The sequence below is a fragment of the Penicillium canariense genome, assembly GCF_028826845.1.
Source record: "Penicillium canariense strain IBT 26290 chromosome Unknown utg000004l_segment0_segment0, whole genome shotgun sequence".
NCBI lineage: Eukaryota > Fungi > Ascomycota > Eurotiomycetes > Eurotiales > Aspergillaceae > Penicillium > Penicillium canariense.
This window is the reverse complement of record NW_026622731.1, coordinates 2,678,440-2,699,060: the sequence shown is the minus strand read 5'-3', so window position 1 is coordinate 2,699,060 and position 20,621 is coordinate 2,678,440. Positions and strand designations below refer to the sequence as shown.

The window sequence follows — 20,621 nt, the reverse complement described above, 5'->3', positions numbered from 1 at the left end:
GAATCGGGAATAGGTCACAGCGGTCGAAGCAGTCAGCGCTGATAGCTACTCGCTACCGCTATACGTAATATTCAAAGGCAAAAACTTTATAGCGTCGTGGTTCGACGAAAAGCTTCATCTTCTAAAAGATTAGCGTATCGAGGTCTCGCCAAATAGCTAGACTACCGATAAAATTAGCCTTCGGTAGCTACAGAAGCTATTTATTCCAGCGACAACGATACGTACGAAAAGGAAATATCGACTCTTAATTCTTAACGGCCACGGTAGCTATCTTACGCCTCAATTCGACCAGATCTACACAGAAAATCATATTATACCACTTTATATACCTCCGTACTCTTCGCATCTTTTACAACCGCTTGATGTTAGGTATTTTGCTATATTAAAACGCACATACGGTCGCTACGTAAGCGATCTAGCTCGTATATTATATAACCACATCGACAAATTCGATTTCCTCGCAGAATACGCCCGGGCGCACACGGAGGCCTTTCAACCTTATATTATTCAAAATAGCTTCGCTACTACTAGTCTTATTCCAATCGACGCAGATCGAGTGCTTTTAAAGCTTAATATCTCGCTCAGAACGCCCTTACCTCCGAATACTAGGCTATATAGTCGATTAAGCTATTTCTTACCAAAAACACCTAGAACCGTCGTATAACTACAAAAATCAGCTTCGATATTAAAGGATCTATTAAGATATCGGTCAAATAGCCCTCCGAGCCCATCAAAAACCGTACTAGATCAGATTATCAAAGGCGCTTGCATATCGCTTCACGGGGCCGCGCTATTAGCGCAGGAAAACAGCGTTCTACACGCAGCGAATCAGAAAATACGCCAAAAACGCATACGATCAAATCGACAGATAGCTCACGAAGGAGGCCTTACAATTGAAGAAGGCCTACAGCTAGTTAGGCAGCTAAATCAGCCAATTGAAGCCGACCGGGTCGTACCGCATAAGCAAGCGAATGAGGCTATCCAAGAGCCTCAGCCAGCAACCAGGGCTCCACCGAGGTGTAGTGGGTATTTTCAGATTGGGCACAGATATAATCATTGTAAAAACCGCTAGATATAGCCTAATTGATGTGTTTTGGTTAAGATATTAAGATTCAAAATTTCCTAATGGGGTAGGGTGGCCAGCTCAACCGGGTGGCCAGATCAACCGGGAATTACGTTAGGCTGAAAATTTTTGTGACTAAAGAGTAGAACGTGGGGGTTGGGGGGTCTTAAGGAATGCACGGACCTTGTAACCGGAGTCTCACTGTAGAGTAGGGCCGTGAAGAGGTCCCTGATGCATCTGGTCATGGCCAGGCCACTCATCACCACCACGCCGCCTATCGCTTCTTAGTTAGTCATGGTCGGCGCGTACTGCTTCACCAATCAGAGATAGCGTCATCCCTGCTCAGTCAGCCCAGCCTTGTTGACCCCAGTTAATCGCGGCTCAATGTTCCTGAGAGCCGCAAGATCGCAGAAACCTGGAAACTACGCCTAGCCACATTTCAATGGCCCCAGGATCCGCACTCCCGTCTCTAGGATCACAACTGTCCGTTTCCAGGGGCTAGGCTACGCGTGTCCTGGGAGCCGTGTCGATGGCCCCTAGGAGCAACCATCATTGCGTCTGGAGGTCTCACCTTATGCCCCCAGCACCAGTTGTCTAGCCCCTGCCTAGTTAGGTAAAGACATAATACTATTAAATTCACCTTCAGAGCCTCCTTCTAGTCTTCCGATAAACTCCCTGTTAAACCCAGATCAGCTTATCCAATATATACAACATCGAAGCATATATCTGAACTCCCTTAAGGAGTTACAGATCACGACAAGCAGGCCAAACGGAGGCGGCGGAAGGGTGTAGATAGCAGCTGATCGATGGCACGCCCTCCATGTTTGAGGGTTCTGATTGGCGGTAAAATAAAATGATCATTACTATTATGGGATGAACTCGTTTTCAAGCTTTCAGGGCCCATTTGGAATTTCATTTCGGGAGGCCAAATTTCAGAAATTTCGAAATTCTATTTTGACTTCTCTATAGGACATTAATCCTGCAAACAGGCCGAACAGATGGGTGTCTGCTTTGCTTGTCTGGCGACATGGCTGGAGTTTGAATCCCAGTTCTGTCAACTGCTCACCGTCTACAGTGAGCACTGTACGTAGACGAGCGAGTGGTATAGAGACAGTACTAGTGGGCAATATATTTTTTTTGCTTTTTGTGATAGGCTTGGCCTTCTTAGGGACTAGCATCTGCTAAACTGACTGGTCGGACTCATGCTGACGTTGGATCCGTCAGACTATTAATTCGTATCCCAATGACCACGATTTTCGGCCGCATGGGCTAAATAGAGGGTAAACCAGAGTGCAGGAAAACAGTGGGGACAAGAACAGACGGCGAATCTTCTGTTTAACTACTGCCTCATGGCTTGTGGGTTTGGAGCGGAGTACTGGGATCGATTGGTTTGGCAGCATCACATTCCGGCTCCATGCTCTTAGAATACGTGTATTGGTAATAAGCCAGTGGGCCCCCGCTCTGCAACCAGTATTTCTCAAGTCATGGAAACAGGCATACGATCATGATCATGCTCTTGCTCACATTTATCGTCATCTTCGTCCTCTCCGACTTTGACGATTCTATACGGGGCGGCAACACGGACTTCTGAGTAGGACTCGGTACCAACTGGTAAAAATCAATATTTAATCCAAAGGGGAAAAAAGCTGTTGGTGAACTCACATATGGTCCAGTACAGGTACTTGCCGATAACAGGGGCCCAGATCGCGATAGCGAGAATTTGCCCAAAGGACCAGCCACTTAGGTCAACTGTTCCAGCCCGAACAATCAGGACAAACAACACAACATATGCAATGGAGGCCGCGAGCAGAAGCACTTCGACGACAGTGACCAAACATCTGTAGCCTTATATGAACCACCACGATTTTGAGGACCGGAATCGCTGGCAGGCACAAGAAAGTCGAGTAAGCGCAGGGGTTTTCTCGACAATTAATTCAAATCGACGCCATTTGCACAGGCGTGGGAACAGCCATTCAATCAGACAAAGAACATATATCACGAAACAGATCGGATCAAGACCATAGCCAAACATTTTCTGCGGGATTGTTAGGAGATGCATAAAATGCTGGTTTGCACACCAACTGAGAGGAGAGGGTTGGCCTCCACAGCTGCTTGGCCAACTCCCGTCAAGAGCCGCCAGACGGTTGATATTTGGCCATTTAGTGGCATTATTTATAAATGCGGCTTCCGCCATTATGAGGGTAATGGTAGAAAGGAAGAAGATCCAGGTAGAACACATGTGCATCCTCATTAAACTCCACTGGCCAAAGACAATGGGAAGGATACCAGCAGCAGCGACCATATTCGCCACTGTATTGTTCGCTAACAAGGCCATTAGGGTCGAGGCATCGAAGACTTGTTTGTACCTCATGGCGAAAAAAATAGCAGCCTGGCATGCGATCATAAACCAACATTGGGCCTCTTGATACTCGACCAGAATGGATTTCAGGACATATCCGTGTGTAGCTAGAAACTCTCTGGATCTGGGTTCTAGCGCCTCAGCTTTCTTTCTAGCTTGGTCTCGTCTTAATCGAGTCGCAATAATGCTGGCAAATTGGAACATTCGAGGAGTGAGTCTGAATGTACGTAGAAGGAACCAAATGTAGAGGACAATAACCAGCTGAAACAAGTACGAGATAACAGCCTAGAGGAACCGAGTTATTCTCCGAAGAAGGCACGTATATAGCGAAATATTTGATTTACCCCAGGCCCCCCAATATCGGCATTGACTTGCGCATTAATTCCAGCACAAGCAGGACTAGAATAGAAGGTATATGAATCGTTATCATTTTGAATCGAGAATTCGTATGGATACTGGTATGCAGCGAGATCCTGGCACCCTCCAATACTGGCGCCCGGATTCTCACAGTAATCACTGACACAAGTTTGGACAAGGGTTTAGAGGATTGGTTGGTTGGTAGGCTATTGAAGCAAGCCGCAAAATTATCAAATTGTTCAAAGACGAAACTGGGCTCCCGGCATAGCGAGGACAGATTGCCTTCCATGGCTGCCTCCACGGCGGTCCTTGAATGAACAGAAAACTGAATAGAAATAAAAAGATAAATTAGCAACTTAAGAAACGAGGGGCCATCTTCGTTATAAAGAAAGGGTGTATGCGGCGTCCTGCGGCTGAGATGTTAAAGCGTGGCTCGCGGCGTCCAGTCGCGCCGGACGGAGATGCGAATAGAGTTCGAATATCTGATGCCGCGAAATCTACTGCCGTGGGGTCACCCTGAACTGCAGGAAAAACACGCAGGACGCTACATCGGAAACAAAAAAAACCAGACGATTAGCGAGTTTCTCCAGCGACGATGCAGCCAATGATGGACGTGTAAAAAGTCGGGACGGGGAATGTATTGGCCCCCACGGCGCACTATACCCAGCAAAGCTAGAAAGCAGCCGAAAAGTGGCCCAGCCAGGGCTGAATATAAATGCGCTACCATAGCGCTAAATACCTTAGCGTCGCCACGTCTCATCTGACCGGACTATCTGTCCCTGCACGCGGGATGGCTCGCGCATTGACCGGCGCTACCACCACATTCTCGATCGCTTTGCCTACACTCAAATTCGAAATTGGCTTTTATGTTTTACACACAGACACACTCTCAGCCCGAACACCAAGGCTATTGCTAAGCCTATCTGGGACAGTGTAGGTAGCCCATATGTTATCCCCTGTCCGTCAGAATGCAGACGTAAATTATCTGACAAGACAAATACGCGTTGAACATTTGATGACGCGTCTGGCCATACATACGGTATGTACATGCTCCCCTCCCGTCAACAGGCCAAAACAATCCGGGATTCATGAGCCATCAGAGTGTCTGCTACTTAGCTCACAGGGCAAGCTTCCAGGATAGAAATGATATACTTGGCGAACTATCCAAGGTTAGGTCCGGCCATACCTGACGGAACCTTCATAGATTGGCCGGCCTGTTCTCATTTCTATGTCTCGCATCCTTTAAGGCAATATAATCGCTAGACCAAATATGCACTACAGTATACAGTAGGCTGTATTCTTAGTCTATACGATAGTTTTCCAGTTCGACACTATACTTTGTGGCTGATTTGATCATGACACAAAGTATCATGGTAGGTAACCCGTCGGAAGTAAGAATTCCTTTATACACTAATACCGAATATACCCAACGATGCCGAATCGGAGATCCATAAATGTCTGATTATGAAGCTATCTAAATTACCTCTAGTTAACTAGGTTAGTTAATGTGCTTCTCGCCTACGCGGAACACCCTACCAAATCGCGCCTCCCATATTGATATATTATCTTCCACTGCACACCATGCCACAGACACGCGTCTAAATCATATCGAAATCGCAGGGGACAGAGGACAGGATCATACTCACAATACAGGCCTATAAAATGGAAAATTTCCCTCTATTCGCGTAGCAGCCTTGTGTTATGAAGTATCCGTTACCACTAGATATACGCGCATAAACGGAAGACCCTCTGCTATATCTAAAGCCACCATTACCTAAGGTAACCTGCTGCTAAAACGGCTTCGCTGCTACGATGGAAGTTTGATTTAGATATACAGGATTAGTTTATCACCCTTTGATATATTATCGAAGATGATAGTTGCTACGGTATCTACTTGCAGGGTAGAAGGCCTGCCGATCAGGTTAGGAGGAACCAGTATGGTCAATTTGAAACAAGTCTGGTTCCTAAGGGATCAGGAAGAGACAGAGAGGTATACGACTTTTATACTAGGGTATCTTATAGGCTACCTTTAACGAGAGTGATATCGATAGAGTATTACTATAGGATTGATATAGTATATACCGAGATATACTACCCCTCCGGAGCGGGGGATCCTATAAGGGTACCTAGGTAGTAGGAGACGGGTGTTGGCAGAGCATCGCTAGGGAATGGACAAATCAAACTCACACCTTCCCGGGGTGGGAATTGCCTTATACAGACGAGAACCTCATTTCGAAACATTTAGTTCTGCGGCAATTTGGTAGGCAACGCGCCCTACTCCAGCGCATATATTATAGCAGCACGGTGCTTAGTGGATAATTCGCCCCCTGCGCGACGATTTCCACTAATTGCATCGCCAAAAGATCACTTGTGGTGTAGGAAGAAAAACAAGATGATGAGTGGGAAGACGTGCTGAAAACGCTATAAATTTTTTAAATTAGTCAATAATATTTACATATCTTGATATAATTTATACCTAAAGAATTAGTGGAGTGTACATAGAATGGATTGTATATACTCTCTCCTTGAGTTGTCTTGAGTGTAAAGATAAAGCTTCTCCTTAGTCGACCTCGGTATAGAAGCCCTTGGATTATTTGAATAAGCGGGCATCAGAGGAGTGACCCTGTAAGCTACTTCCTTTTAGGCACATGAGAAACACCATAAATTTTTCAATACTCATCATTCTTCCAGCATGAGCCCAGAAGAACCATTGCGGCTTACAATGACCCGAGCAAAGAACATTGCGTGCATCATCGAAGTCGCCTCGACTCCACCGCAAGTGGGGTAACCACCGATCAGCCAAGGCGGCTAGCGACGGTGCTTTCTACCGTTTTTCCGGCGTGAGTCAAGATCCGATTTCTTGGTCTCTCCGTCAAGCCTGTCAAAATATACTTCTTATAGCTGCGCTCCCCGACCGTGAATCCCACCAGCTCCCACTTACCATCCTCACCGCCATCACCACTCCCCCCTTCTCCTCCCACCATGGCAGTAGGACAGCTCTCGCAAAATGAGCTCAATGAGATATACGCCTTTGCGGTGGACCTAGGCCGCAAAGCGGGTGATCTGCTCATGGAGCGTGTTGAGCAGCGCATTTCTGGCGGCGAGGGTGACTCGCATAAATTCGAAGAAAAGGATAATGCGGTCGATATCGTGACTCAGACGGACGAAGGTGAGCAGCCGAGCTCGAAGAATGATACCAAATCGGATCTTAGATGGCGAACTGACTTCTTGCCAGACGTGGAAGTATTCATTCGAAACGCCATTCAGAGCAAATACCCGTCGCACCAGTTCGTCCCGTTCCACTGAAGTGAACCAGCCGGTGGCGACGCCACTGACAGCCCTCTCCAGATTCCTTGGCGAAGAGACCTATGCCAAAGGCCAGTCGCGAGACTACCTGATCGACGAGCAACCGACATGGTGCATCGACCCTCTTGATGGTACCAGGCCCCCATCATCCAACCTAATCCACCCATAATCTCCGACTAACACGCTCCAGGAACGGTCAACTACACACACCTCTTTCCAATGTTCTGCATCTCCATCGGCTTCATCGTAGCGCACCGCCCCGTCATCGGCGTAATCTACGCCCCCTTCACAGACCAGCTTTTCTCCGCCTGCAGCGGGCGCGGCGCCTGGCTGAATGAGAAGCGCCGCCTCCCCCTCGTGCGCAACCCGATCCCGCCCATGCCGGCCAATGCGCCGTCACAATGTATTTTCTCCTGCGAGTGGGGCAAGGATCGGCGCGACATTCCAGATGGTAACATGCATCGTAAGATTGAGAGCTTTGTCAATATGGCGGCGGAGATCGGGGGGAGAGATGGGAAGGGTGGCATGGTACATGGGATGCGGAGTTTGGGGAGTGCGACGCTTGATTTGGCGTATGTGGCTATGGGGACTTTTGATATCTGGTGGGAGGGGGGTTGTTGGGAATGGTATGTTTTGTTTATCTGTTGTTGTTTTTTTTCAGGTGTGTGGTATATTGACTCTCACGCCGGTAGGGATGTCGCTGCTGGAATTGCTATTCTGCTTGAAGCGGGCGGTCTCGTTACGACGGCGAACCCGCCAGAGAACCCGGACACGGCAGAGATAGAAGATGTCCGGCTCGGAAGCCGACTATATCTAGCCATAAGGTGCGAATTTCCATGCACTCTATGCCAGATTCGAGTTTTCTTAACTAACTCCGTTCCAGACCCGCTGGTCCATCGACTACCGAAACCGGCCGCGAGTCGCAGGAGCGCACCGTCCGGGAAGTCTGGCGGCGGGTCCGCCAACTGTCATACGCGCGACCGGGCGCATAGCGGGGAAGGTGGTTGACATGGAGTTTTACATCGTCGATGATCGACAACGAGCTGTAGCTCAGACGCTCTCATCATATTCCTCCTCCAGGCCTATAATTACGGTTTCTTTTCAGAGACAAGTCATGTGTTATGTATTCCACAACCGACGCCACCCATCTATAATGCAAGAATTTGAAGCTTTATACAATCATTAAATGAACCATGAGAAACAAAGAGAAAGGGGGAGAAAAAGAGGGGGCACCCGCATCAGCATCAGCATCACACGGCCAGCAATCCACAGCCTACAGGTGGGAAGAGGCCTTCTGAGCCGCCGCTGCGCGCTCAGCAACGGATCCATTGACAACGGCCTTGACGGCATCCACGACTCCGGGCGTGCCAACCACGTCCTTGCCAGTCCAGAGGCGCGCTTGCTCCAGACCCTGCCAGATCAGGGCCTCCGAGCCAAGGATAACCTTCCAGCCCGCGGTGGACGCCAGCTGGGCGATCTCCGTCCACGGGACGGGGTGGTAGCACATCTCCAGGATAACGCCCTGCTGCTTAGGGGCATCGGCGGCGGTGCCGAGGAATGACTGGATCACGGCGCGGGCGTTCTGCTCCTCGGCGGTCTTGGGCGGGTAGTTGGGGATGCCGGAGACGATCGCGGCGGGGGCCTCGAGGCGGGCAGCCTCGACGGGGTCAGTAATGTAATGGAGCAGAGCCTGGGCATTGGGATCTGGGTTGCGGGCCCGGTCCTCGTCCATGATGGTGGCGACCTCGGCGGCGTCCCGGTTGACGATGTAGATGCGGCTGGAGCCGAGCCAGCGGCGCATCACGTAGATGGCGGTGCGAGCGGTGCCGCCCCCGCCGATGATCAGCGCGGGCCGGCCGCGGAAGCGAGAGGCATCGGGTGCGTTTTGGGTCAGCGCCTCACGGATGCCGTCGCAGTCGGTGTTGGTGCCGACATACTGGCGCGCGCCGGTGGCTGGGTCTTTGCGCAGGAAGATGGTGTTGCAGGCGCCGGCCTGCCGGGCGTGCTCGGTCAGGTCATCCAGGTGCGGCATGATGGCGACCTTGTGCGGCATCGTCACCGATGAGCCGACGAACTTGGGGTTGGCCTTAATGGAGGCCAAGAAGGTGTGGATGGCAGGGGACCGCGTGAAGGGGGGCGGGTAGGTCGCCGATGTGCCACTCACGCTGGACAGCGGGATCTGCGACCAGTTCAGGCCCAAGGCATTATAGACGGTCTGGTGAAGGGGCGGCGAGAGCGAGTTGAGCAGCGGGTGGCCGTACAGATAGGCCACGCCGTCAAGGTGCGCGGGGCTGGTGATAGGCTCCTCCGGCTGTGCGTGAGGGGCGGCAACCTCGACTGCAGGTGCGGCCATGGTGTGTCACTGTATGTGAGATTGGGGGAGTTTAGAGGAGAATGGGAGGTAATGGACGAAATGGGCGAAATGGGCGAAATGGGCGCGATGGGGAGAATGAGGGGGTCGGAGATATTATACATGCCGGACCTGGTGCGGAGCCCGTTGAAGCTATCAGGGCAAGTTTCTGTCGTCGTAAGCGTAGAGCCGCGGGGCGGAGAAACACTTTTGGTCCCCTCTCCGCCGCACCGTCACGCCCCACGCCAATTGCCCGTGGAATGTGGCCATCTTCTACGTTCCATACATAGCATATCCCCATGGAAGCTGTTGTGCATTCAACAGGCATGGTGACGTTATCTGGCGCCCTTTAACGTGGTCCGTCGTCTATGCCTCCCAGCATCCAGCATACATCGGCTGCGGGCAGAATGCTTTCCCGCAGACCACCTCCCCTACGAGGAACCCCCTTGGCAGGTCTCAGCGGTTTTGCGCAAGCCCTCAGCATTACAAGACCGGATACAAATCATTGCAGGCTCGAGACTCCCGCTTTTCACAGTCTCCACAGCTGGGCGCAAACCTACCGTGCTTTGACAAACTCTTGGAGAGACGCCGGGGGATCGCTTTTCCCCGCCACCCACTTCGCCACTCGCAGCCATTGGCCGCACCCCTGGAGGCGGTGGCGTGGATCCAACGGGCTATGCAAATCAGAATGCAGCTTTTTCGCCATTGCACAAGCTGCTCAGGATTATGCCCCCCGGCCCCAGAGTCCTCGTGGTACCCCGTGGAGAGATCACAGATGCTCGGCCGTGTAGACTCCAGACTTCTCCCCGGCCGTGGCTCCACTCCCCAGCATTGGAGCTCCCCACAATCCAACGCCAAACGAGCAGACCCACAGAAATTTCCAGCTGGACGGCCCAATCCCCGTCCTGCGCGGCCTCGCGCCCAGCCTTGGTCCTCGCTTTTATTCCGTCGCCAAAACAGCCTTTGCGCCTCTTTTACCTTTAATCTCTGCGCACTGTTCGCTGGGCTTTCGACACCTTTTTTATCGTTTTGCCGGAGCTTGGCCTGGTGAGCCATTCCCAAGGGCGAATGGAAGGTTTTTTGAGTTATACTCTTCTCCGCCTCCGCGTCTCCACGATTTTCCTTCACCCCCCGTCGCGCATCGACCCCGGACTTTCCTTCTTCTCTTCCCCCAAGCTTGACTCGCCGTCTGGGGAATCGCGTGGTATTTAGGCCGGGTCCATCCCTCCTGCCAGAGCGTCTTCCCACTCATCACCTCCACCCTGCTCTACTCGCTACCCTCTTTGCGGCGCAACCAACCATCCCTTCGCCTGCTCGGAAATCCTCCTTGCACAGTGCATTGGCAGGACAGGTTGAGTGCCACCCCGTAGCTCTACGTGCAAGACTTGGTGATTGCAATCCTTGTTGTTTTTTGATTCGCTATGTCTATCCTGAAGTTGGTCGAGGATCGGCCGACGCCCAAGGCCGTCTACAACTGGAGGGTCTACCTCCTGGCCGCCGTCGCATCATGCACCTCCTGCATGATCGGCTATGACAGTGCCTTCATCGGCACGACCCTAGCTCTGGACTCGTTCAAGAGCGAGTTTCACTTCGACACCATGTCGACCACCACCAAGAACCTGATCAGCGCCAACATTGTGTCCTGCTATCAGGCTGGTGCTTTCTTCGGAGCCTTCTTCGCGTACCCTATTGGCCACTTCTGGGGCCGCCGCCTGGGTCTGATGGTTTCCGCGCTGGTTTTCGTCCTTGGTGCTGGTCTCATGCTGGGTGCGAACGGCTCCCGCGGTCTTGGTCTGATCTACGGTGGACGAGTGTTGGCCGGTCTCGGCGTCGGCGCCGGCTCCAACCTTACTCCTATCTACATCTCCGAGCTGTCACCCCCTGCCATTCGAGGTCGACTGGTCGGTGTCTACGAACTGGGCTGGCAGATTGGTGGTCTGGTGGGTTTCTGGATCAACGTAAGTACATCGCATCATCACGGCACACAGGTCATTCGTCATCACGCAGTGTGCTAACACATCCGCCACAGTATGGTGTCGACCAGACGCTGGCCCCAAGCCACAAGCAGTGGTTGATCCCCTTCGCCGTTCAGCTGATCCCTGCCGGCCTCTTGTTGATGGGTGGTGCCTTCATCCGCGAGTCGCCCCGTTGGTTGTTCTCGCGTGGTCGCCGCGAGGAGGCCATCAAGAACATCTGCTGGATGCGCCAGCTGCCCGCGGACGACATCTATATGATTGAGGAGATCGGTGCGATCGACCAAGCTCTGGAGGAGCAGCGCACGACTATTGGCATTGGCTTCTGGAAGCCATTCCAGGCCGCCGGCACCAACAAGCGTGTCATGTGGCGTCTGTTCCTGGGCAGCATGCTGTTCTTCTGGCAGAATGGCTCCGGCATCAACGCCATCAACTACTACTCCCCGACCGTATTCAAGGTGAGTCATGGACATGAACAGCCAACGGATCCCTCTTGCGCAGAAGTAGCAACCCTGCTAACCCCCTTCACAGAGTATTGGCGTCACTGGCACCAACACCAGCCTGCTGACCACCGGTATCTTCGGCGTAGTCAAGACTGTGGTCACGTTCGTGTGGCTGCTGTATCTCATTGATCATGTCGGTCGGCGCAACCTGCTCCTCATCGGCGCCGCCGGTGGCTCTGTCTGCCTGTGGATCGTCGGCGCGTACATCAAAATCGCCGAGCCGGCGAAGCATCCCAAGGCCACCATGGACGGTGGCGGTATCGCGGCCATGTTCTTCTTCTACCTTTGGACCGTCTTCTATACCCCGACCTGGAACGGTACCCCCTGGGTTCTCAACTCGGTGAGTGCACACAAAGCCCCACAATGGCCGCTAAAGCCAACTCCTGCGAAATGAAAGAAGATGAGACTAACACCCATCACCCAGGAAATGTTCGACCCGAACATGCGTTCGCTGGCCCAGGCTTGCGCCGCCGCCTCCAACTGGCTGTGGAATTTCCTCGTCTCGCGCTTCACCCCGCAGATGTTCACAACCATGGGCTACGGCGTGTACTTCTTCTTTGCCTCGCTGATGATCCTCTCCATCTTCTTCGTCTTCTTCCTCATTCCGGAGACCAAGGGTATTCCGCTCGAGAGCATGGACCAGTTGTTCGAGATCAAGCCTGTCTGGCGCGCGCACGGCGAGATGCTTGCCAAGATGCGCGAGGACGAGGCACAGTTCCGCCACGATATCGAGGAGTCCGGCTTTGCCACGACTAAACTTGACGCCGAGCAGGTCGAGGACACTACCGCGCGCGAGCCGAAAACTTCGTATGCATGATGAGGGCGCAGGTGTATAATCCTTTTTTGTTCCGAACTTCATTGCGTTCATCACGCAATTGTAAGAGTCACGCGTGGGCTTTGACCCGCTTTGTCGGCCTGACAGGGCGAGTCCCCGCCGTATACGATAGTCCTTGAATGAATATAATTTGATGATTCACCAAATGTGCAATGTTGTACCCTTTAGAGTAAACAGCAAAGTAGAAGGCTTGATTCCCCCCCAGAATGACCGTTGCCGGAGAGAGGGAACATCGCAGGCCCCATTCTGTACATCGGGAGAACCCAATTAAACACGAAAAAGGCTAAATTTGTAACCCTGCCAGGTGCCCTAGCTAGAAATCGCCATGAAATAATTCACACATTCCGAAGTAGCCATCATGACCAGTTTCCAGATTTCTCGGCTTGGAGTACTTTCATTGCGCCAGCGGATCAACAGGAATGTCCACCGGCTGGCCAGTGTGCATGGCCGTCTGAACCGCCTTGCACACAATCAACGCCCGCAGCCCTTCATCACCGGAGCAACTGGGCTTTGCATCGCCGCGGATAACGTCCACAAAGTGCGCCAGCTGCAGATCGAAAGGCACCGACTCATCTGGCAGAGGGATTTTCTCTGCAACCAGCGGATTCGACCAGCTCTTCTCGGCCTGTCCGTAACTCCAGCGGGTCAAATCCGGCACGCTCAAGGACGCATCAGACCCAAAGATACGGTAGAAGTCATATGCCTCCTGCGCACGTGGAATCATGGGGTTTTCGCCCGTGCCGGACTCGAAATTGTGCGCGGAAGGTGTCGCATCGCAGACCAGGAAGGTGCCCACGACGCCAGATGCAAAGCGCATGGTCAACGCGACACCCTCATCTGCGTCGTGGGGCGGGCTGAGCCGTTGCGGCAGGGTCTTTTCAGCCTGCACGCGGACGATCGGGCCGAAGAGGTGGTGCATCAGGTCGATGTCGTGCACGAGGTTGATAGGGATGACGCCGCCGCCGCGGGCCCCGGACGCGCGCCAGTCCGTCGGCGCGGCGAAGTATGAATCTGGCTTATACAGGGTCCAGAGCCCGTTCACGGCGATCAGCTGGCCCAGCGAGCCTGCCTCCAGCACGGCCTTCGTGGCTCGCACATAAGGGTTAAAGCGGCGGTGGTGACCGACTAGGAGCTTGAGGTGGGCGTGTTCTGGGGCTCGCGCGAACTCGAGGAGGGAGCGGCCGCTTTCTAGGCTGTCGCTTACAGGCTTCTCCAGGAGGACGTGGATACCGCCGGCTAGCAGCTCCTTTGCAAGTGGGACATGCGTGTGGTTTGGGGTGCACACGATTGCGGCATCTGGTCGGTGCGATGAGCTCAGGAGTGCAGCCACGGAAGGATAGAAGTTTGTATTTAACATGGCGGCTGTGGCTTCGCCGGTGGGAGCTGGGTCGACGAGAGCAACCAACTCGGTGGCCGAGTTGGAGATGACCGAGTGCGCATGGCGGGGGCCGATGAGCCCAGCGCCGACAATAGCAACTTTAAGAGACATAGCCACCGGGGGGAAGGGGGAGAAAAGACCAAGGTAGATAGCTTTGTTCTGTCTGAATTGATGGAGGATTCACAACAGCTGCGACGGTGGAATTTCAGGGTGGCATGAATGCCATGTTCGGATAGTTCAACTCCGTAGGCCCTGAATTGGCAGCCATCTTCGGGCACCTCGGGGTTAACAGCCTTGGCACGCCCAGCTTTCAGGAAAAAGTCTTGCCGCTCAGGGGTCCAAAAGGACAGGATATAAGCGGGTACCGACGGCCATTATATTGAGCGAGCCGGGCAGCTCTAATGAGAACTTCCCGCAGACTGCAGTCAAGGCGAAAGGAGCGGGTGGTGGAGCGGAGAAGTGGAAGAGGGTCGGGTAAACGTAATGAGAGTAATTGTTTACCCGGTCAGCAGACCTCCCGTTATCAGTTTGCGTCAGGGCGATGCAGCACGTAAAATGACCCCTCGTTATGAAGAATATTAAGAGGGATAATATTTTTGTCGAGTCGGTTCACTTCTACTTGTCGCGAGAAAAAGGTAGACCCGGTTGACTCTCGCCTGCTCGTCTCCCAGCTGTCTTAACATTGTTTGCATTTGCCTGCGCCGCATTTGACACTTTCCACTTCGAGAAATCCTGGGGCAAATTAAACCGTTTCATTGCTTGATCCTTCTATCATTATAAAGGTGTCTGTTGCCTGCGGTTCGTATTCAGCTTCACATCAACGGTTAATATCATATCCTATCGTCAGGATGTTCAACCGCCCCGGAATTGCCTCCATGTCCCTGGGCAGGCCATGGATCCACGACCTGCCTGGCAAGTTGATGCAGGCTGCTGCACACGGCTTCGAGGGTATCGAGCTTTTCTTTGACGATCTGGCTTGCTATGCGCAGCGCACGTTTAATGGCGACCACATGGAGGCGGCCCGCCAAACGCGGCGCCTGTGTGAGCGGCTCGGGATGACCATCATCTGCCTGCAGCCCTTTTCCATGTACGAGGGCCTGATCGATCGGGCAGAATCTGACCGTCTTGTGAATGAGAAGCTGCCGAAGTGGTTCACTCTGGCGCGGGCGCTGGGAACCGACATGATCCAAGTGCCTTCCAACTTCCTGGGCCCCGATCCCACGACCGGCGCCGCGCGGACAACGGGCGACCACGCTGTGATCGTGCGTGACCTGCAGCGCCTGGCTGATTTGGGTGCCGGGGCTGGTTTCCGTTTCGTCTACGAGGCCCTCTGCTGGGGCGATCACGTCAACACCTGGGAGGCTTCGTGGGAGGTTGTCCGCGATGTCGACCGCCCTAATTTCGGCCTGTGCCTGGACTCCTTTAACATCGCCGGCCGTGTATATGCCGACCCTACCTCACCTGATGGCAAGACGCCGAATGCCGCCGCAGACCTGGCTGCTTCCCTCCAGCGCCTGCGTACAGCCAACATCGACCCTGCCAAGATCTTCTACGTCCAGCTCGTCGATGGCGAGCGCCTCACTGCCCCTCTGAATGAGGACCACCCCTTCCACGTCGCCGGCCAGCCTGTCCGCATGAACTGGTCCCGCAACGCTCGCCTTTTCCCCTTCGAGGAGAACCGTGGCGGTTATCTGCCCATCCTGGACGTCGCGCGTGTATTTTTCGATGACCTTGGCTTCCGCGGCTGGGTGTCTCTTGAGCTCTTTAGCCGCACCCTAGCTGACCCTGATCCCTTCACCCCGGCTGAGCATGCCCGCCGTGCTATCGAGTCTTATTACAAGATGGGTCGCGCCTTGCGATGGGATGGCCAGGTCGAGAAGAACATGGTCTCTATCCCAGAGCCCACTCCTGAACCTGTGCAGCACCGGCTGTAAACAGTGGGTCCGGTTGATGTTGACTTTGCTTTCTCATGTCGATATGGGAATTCTGTATATATTTTTATGTTTAACGATTGCCGTTGATGATGACTACCACGAGGTGGAGCATTTAGTACAATTTAGGCTCATGGCGATGTTGTTTATTCAAGAAGCTTGTGTCCGCATGAACAATGACATGCATCAGTTCAATTCAAACCCTTCGTCCAATATTCTCAAAAGGCGGGCTCACCAGGATGGTCCTCGGGGTTTGGATCTCGGCTGGCTTCAATGGCAATCAGTCGAGAAGGCGTGAACTGGACCCGAATGTTAATTTTGCCAAAACGAGTCGTTCATGCCTTCAAGGATACTCCTTCAAGGGATGGCCCTAACTTAGAGCTGGTCATGGCAATAATTGAGCCCCCAATTTGACCCTTACGATTGGTTTCTGGTCCCAGAAACCTACCTACCTAGCGAAAATTATCGTCACAAACGGAAGGACCTGTAGTAAATACTGTCCCAAGAACGTGTTAGGTCTAGCCTTAGTCGCAACAAAGTTAGGCAGCCAGCTCTACTCCTCAGCCACTGGACGCTGGTCAACTACGGCCAGGCCCGATGATGGCAGCGGCGAAGCTGCATGGTCAACCCTAGGACGTGCAGTTAGACTTGCGGATCGATTAAGTCTAGAGGATAGCGGGTTCCACGGCGAATGTAATATGCTTGACCGACGAGGCGCAGTGGGAACGCCTCGGCCGGACGTGTGAGTATACTTTCCTCACATTACGACAAGGGAAATTCTTGACTTTTCTTGAGACTATGCCAAGTACCATCCATGACACGAGCAGAGCGATGAGCGTGTGGCAGCACGCGAAGCTCGATCGCGGCCTTCAAGCCGCTGCGGAGCTGTTTGGCTCCGATGCAAGACTATCTGCGTCTCTACATCAACGCCTTTGCGTTCTAGGCTGTTCTGGACCGAGCTTCCCCAGTCACGCCGCGGGATACACGGGCCGGGGGTAATGGCCATGCAGTGATCTCGACTTTCCAGACCGGACGACGGCAAGCACAGGCACACATCAGAACTATGACGCTCTCGATGCGTTGGAGTCGCTCCTGCGAGTCTTCACGGAGGACTTTGACGCGAGACACATCTGCGATATATGCCGGCGCGCTTTCTACCTGTAAGCACCCTACCGTGACCTCCCTCTACCTTTTATCACACCAGACTAGGTCAGCAGCTTACTATCGGACTCGGCGAAATCCATTACCCAGCCGTTCTGTACAAAGCTCACGCCCGCAGGCGCGATCTCCCCATCGCGGTACACGCACGCAGACCACATCCCTCATCCACCGCTTTATCACCCTCCTCGACACGATTGCCGTTGGCGACCACTTCGCCTCCCGGCACGCGCCGCTTCCCGAACCAGCTATAGTTCCAGCTATAGTTCCAGCGGCCGCACAGCGCTACAGCAGAGCATGCCGCGCCTGACTACACAGGCGCCGGGCTGGAAGCGCACGGCACGCTTGGCGCTATGCCGGGCTCGCGGACGCCAGCTGTGGACCGTGGGGCGTTCAATGGTGTTGGCTGTTCCTTGCGATGCGGCCTATGTTTCCGTATGATTTAAGACAGACTTGGGAGGGGATTGGGATGGATCATACCAATGATCCATTTGAGTATGATCGTCTAGGCGGGTCCTCGCTACTAGTATATGCTGGCGTATGCTAGCTGGTCAGCTCATTGGTCCTGGGGCAGATTACCGTGCGGGGTGACGCACGGAGGCTGCAAGAGTTATCCTGCCAAGGCGTGATAAATCCTAGGCAGGGTCGTGAGAAAGGACCGGATAAACAAAGGAGCCACAATAAGAACGATCGAAGACTCAGAATATTATGATTAACCTAGCTAGTCAAGTCAAGGGCTCCATGTATTGCTATGTCTTCAGCGGGGTAGATAGAAATGATCGCAGATCCTCCGACAAGTCAGCAAACACTATGTGCAGCGAGTAAAAGAGAAAGAAAGGGGGGGGGGAAAACATGCAAAAAAAGGAAAAGGCAACACATGGCATATCAATCGAAACCCATAATTTCAAAGCCCAACACCGTCGTTGAAGACCACAAATGACGTCGCAATGCAGAAAAGCCCTGTAGCGGGCCTCCTCACCCGCTCCACCGATGCACGTGGCTCCCCTTTGCCGCACTCATTGGCCCTGCCGGAGACAACCGCACTAGACGCTGCTGGGCGTGACTGCCAACACCAGCCCTCTCCACCGGGTGGAGAGGGAGGATGTAGACTGCCGGCGTCATCGCGGGTCCATCAACTGGGCGCGAGGACGCTGAGACTCAAGAGGACGGGGGTGGCCCAGCGGCAAAAACACATGCGTCAGTTGACCGCAGCTCATGCAGGTCGTGACGAGCGTGGAAAGGGAGGGGTTTGGGGTGGCGAGCGAGGCCCACTGCTGGCTTATGTGCCGCTGGGTCAGATGGGATGGTGATGCAAATGCAAATGCGAGATGCAAGAGGCAAAGGGGAGGAGGAGAAAGAGGAAGAAGAAGAGTCGTCAAGTCCGAGAAGAGGCCTGCAAGCTAGGAAGGAAGGGAGAAGAGGAGCAGTGGGCGGGGCGATGGTGGAGGCATAGGCAGGCCATTTGTGAGGAGGGGCATGTTATTCATGCCTCATGCCTCCTGCGCCCACCGCTGCTCGCGGAGGGGCAGTTCTTCGCCGGCTTGCTTCCGGCTGCCGTCAACCTCACGTTTCCACGCCCAGTATTCGCCAAGTCGCAGCTCAGCGTAGTTGGCATAGTCGAAGTCAATCTGGGAAATCTGGGCCTGGATCAGAGCCCACACGCCCCTGAGAACCAAACAGAGTCAGCACGAGTTTCATCGTGTGCCGTAAGCAAGGGGAGACATCTTTTGAAAAGATGAGGCCACTTACCAATAGAGCCCAGGAAAGCCGCGGAAGCGGTCCACGTCCTGGTATAAGCGGTCGACAATCTCGGCCTCCGATGAGGCGCCGAGTCCGCGGTGCTGGCAGTAGCTCTTGGTATACTCGGTGAGAAATTGGCGACGGACCGAGCGGGTGGGGATCATCTTGTAGTCGCAGTCGTAGCCGATCCACTCGGCCAGGTGGTTGGCAATGTCGAAGGCTGCCGGGGCGGGAACCGCGTACTCGTAATCGATGAAGTTGACCGGGGCGACGTCATCGTCGGCATTCTGCACGCCCTCGTCATCGGGCAGGACGATCACATTGGCGCACAGGAGATCACAGTGCGAGAAAACAAGCTATGCAGAAGAAATAGAAAGTCAGTGACTCTGTGCGCCATATAGAGAAAATGGAGGGGGAGGCAGATATGGGTCTGCAAGGGGGGTCGTACGCCGTCTTCACCAATGCCCACGCCATCGTCGAGCTGGCCCACAACCCACTGAAGTTCCTTCTGCAGGCTCAACCGCCGAGACCGCTGCTCGGGCGTGGTTATCGGTAGGGCGGCGATCCACCGCTGGAGGACTGCCCACATGGAGGGGCCTGCACGGCGCGGTTGGATTGGCGTGAAATCAAGATCGTGCTTGTCCGCAACTCCGTTCGTAGGCGCAGAACCGGCACCGTTGTTGGGAAGTACGGCATGCCACTGTGCGAGCTTGCGCGCCACACCGCGGAAGATGGGAGGGGTCACCAGATCTTCGTGGCCGCAGGGCCTGCCGCGGATGAAGCGGTAAAGGAGGCCGTTTTTGAACCGCGCGAGGAGGGGAGGGGCGAGGCCGCGGCTGGCGAGGAGGGCGTGGGATGTGGTTTCTCCTAAATGCAAGGTGTCTACTTTTAGCGGAAGTCGCACTGGGCAGCCATGGATGTGGAGAGAGAAGGGGTTGGTGACATGTTACGGAGCATGTCGCATGGAGGGGAGGGAGGGTAACAGGGGGCGGGGGTCGCATTTGGAGGGGAGGAGTCCTGGAATTCTCGTACTTTCACGGTCTATAAGGATCTCTGTGCCATTTCCGTACGCGCGCATCAGTACCGCATCATGGTCTATCTGCTCATCCGTCAAGCCAGGCTTGCGATTGATGATTTTCAGGAGCTGCACCAGCGGAGTCAGTCATTGTACCGCGGGGGAAGCATTCACAGCGGAAGAAGGCGAGTCTGCGCCGGTGAGACAGGGACGCACCGTGTTGGTAATGCCGTCGGTGAATCGCACGAACTCGATCTTATTGCCTGGGCCCTCCCAGTGAGGGAAGAGGGTCAAAATCAAGCGCAAGGCGGAGGCCTGGGAGTCGGCGGGGCTGTAGGAGAGCGGTATGTAGCGCAGGGCCGTCGAGGCCCCGTTCACGTTGTCGGTCGAGCCCATGCTGGGTGTCGGAGTGCAATTCAGACGGGGAGAGGAGCGGAAGCGGAGGAAGCCGTCGCAGTGGTAGGAATGTGCCGTTGGCGTTGGCAGGAGGTCTCGGACAGGGGTCGCCTGGGGACCACGCCTTAAAAGTAAAATCTCAGGGTCTGTGGGGTCGAGCAGATTCAAACGGAGATTGGAGACAGGGCTGTCGCGGCTTCAACAGTTTCTTGGAGCGTGGCGAAGAAAGATGGAAACGGGAGATCTGCAGGATAAGA

At 53.9% G+C, this 20,621-nt stretch overlaps 6 protein-coding genes across 6 annotated transcripts; 3 read left to right on the top strand and 3 right to left on the bottom strand.

Annotated features, from left to right (window-relative positions):
- Nucleotides 1-6,761: 6,761 nt before the first annotated feature.
- On the top strand, nt 6,762-8,077 carry N7482_007296 (inositol monophosphatase family protein; the record flags this gene model as incomplete). The annotated part of the gene is made up of 5 exons (XM_056689421.1): nt 6,762-7,066; nt 7,128-7,216; nt 7,276-7,711; nt 7,778-7,909; nt 7,969-8,077. The coding sequence occupies 5 exons, from the start codon at nt 6,762-6,764 to the stop codon at nt 8,075-8,077; spliced, it is 1,071 nt and encodes a 356-aa protein (XP_056541850.1).
- A 281-nt stretch (nt 8,078-8,358) lies between these two features.
- N7482_007295 (shikimate dehydrogenase family protein) lies at nt 8,359-9,438 on the bottom strand (the record flags this gene model as incomplete). Its single annotated transcript, XM_056689420.1, has 1 exon — nt 8,359-9,438. The coding sequence occupies one exon, from the start codon at nt 9,436-9,438 to the stop codon at nt 8,359-8,361; it is 1,080 nt and encodes a 359-aa protein (XP_056541849.1).
- Nucleotides 9,439-10,856: 1,418 nt separating this feature from the next.
- On the top strand, nt 10,857-12,728 carry N7482_007294 (sugar porter family MFS transporter; the record flags this gene model as incomplete). The annotated part of the gene is made up of 4 exons (XM_056689419.1): nt 10,857-11,393; nt 11,465-11,866; nt 11,940-12,251; nt 12,336-12,728. The coding sequence occupies 4 exons, from the start codon at nt 10,857-10,859 to the stop codon at nt 12,726-12,728; spliced, it is 1,644 nt and encodes a 547-aa protein (XP_056541848.1).
- Nucleotides 12,729-13,140: 412 nt separating this feature from the next.
- N7482_007293 (Gfo/Idh/MocA family protein) lies at nt 13,141-14,235 on the bottom strand (the record flags this gene model as incomplete). The annotated part of the gene is made up of 1 exon (XM_056689418.1): nt 13,141-14,235. One exon carries the CDS (start codon nt 14,233-14,235, stop codon nt 13,141-13,143), a length of 1,095 nt encoding a protein of 364 aa, XP_056541847.1.
- A 737-nt stretch (nt 14,236-14,972) lies between these two features.
- Nucleotides 14,973-16,058, top strand: N7482_007292 (sugar phosphate isomerase/epimerase family protein; the record flags this gene model as incomplete). Its single annotated transcript, XM_056689417.1, has 1 exon — nt 14,973-16,058. The coding sequence occupies one exon, from the start codon at nt 14,973-14,975 to the stop codon at nt 16,056-16,058; it is 1,086 nt and encodes a 361-aa protein (XP_056541846.1).
- A 2,645-nt stretch (nt 16,059-18,703) lies between these two features.
- N7482_007291 (putative ethanolamine kinase) lies at nt 18,704-20,364 on the bottom strand (the record flags this gene model as incomplete). Its single annotated transcript, XM_056689416.1, has 5 exons — nt 18,704-18,878; nt 18,963-19,309; nt 19,402-19,820; nt 19,986-20,097; nt 20,185-20,364. 5 exons carry the CDS (start codon nt 20,362-20,364, stop codon nt 18,704-18,706), a joined length of 1,233 nt encoding a protein of 410 aa, XP_056541845.1.
- Between the last annotated feature and the right edge of the window lie 257 nt (nt 20,365-20,621).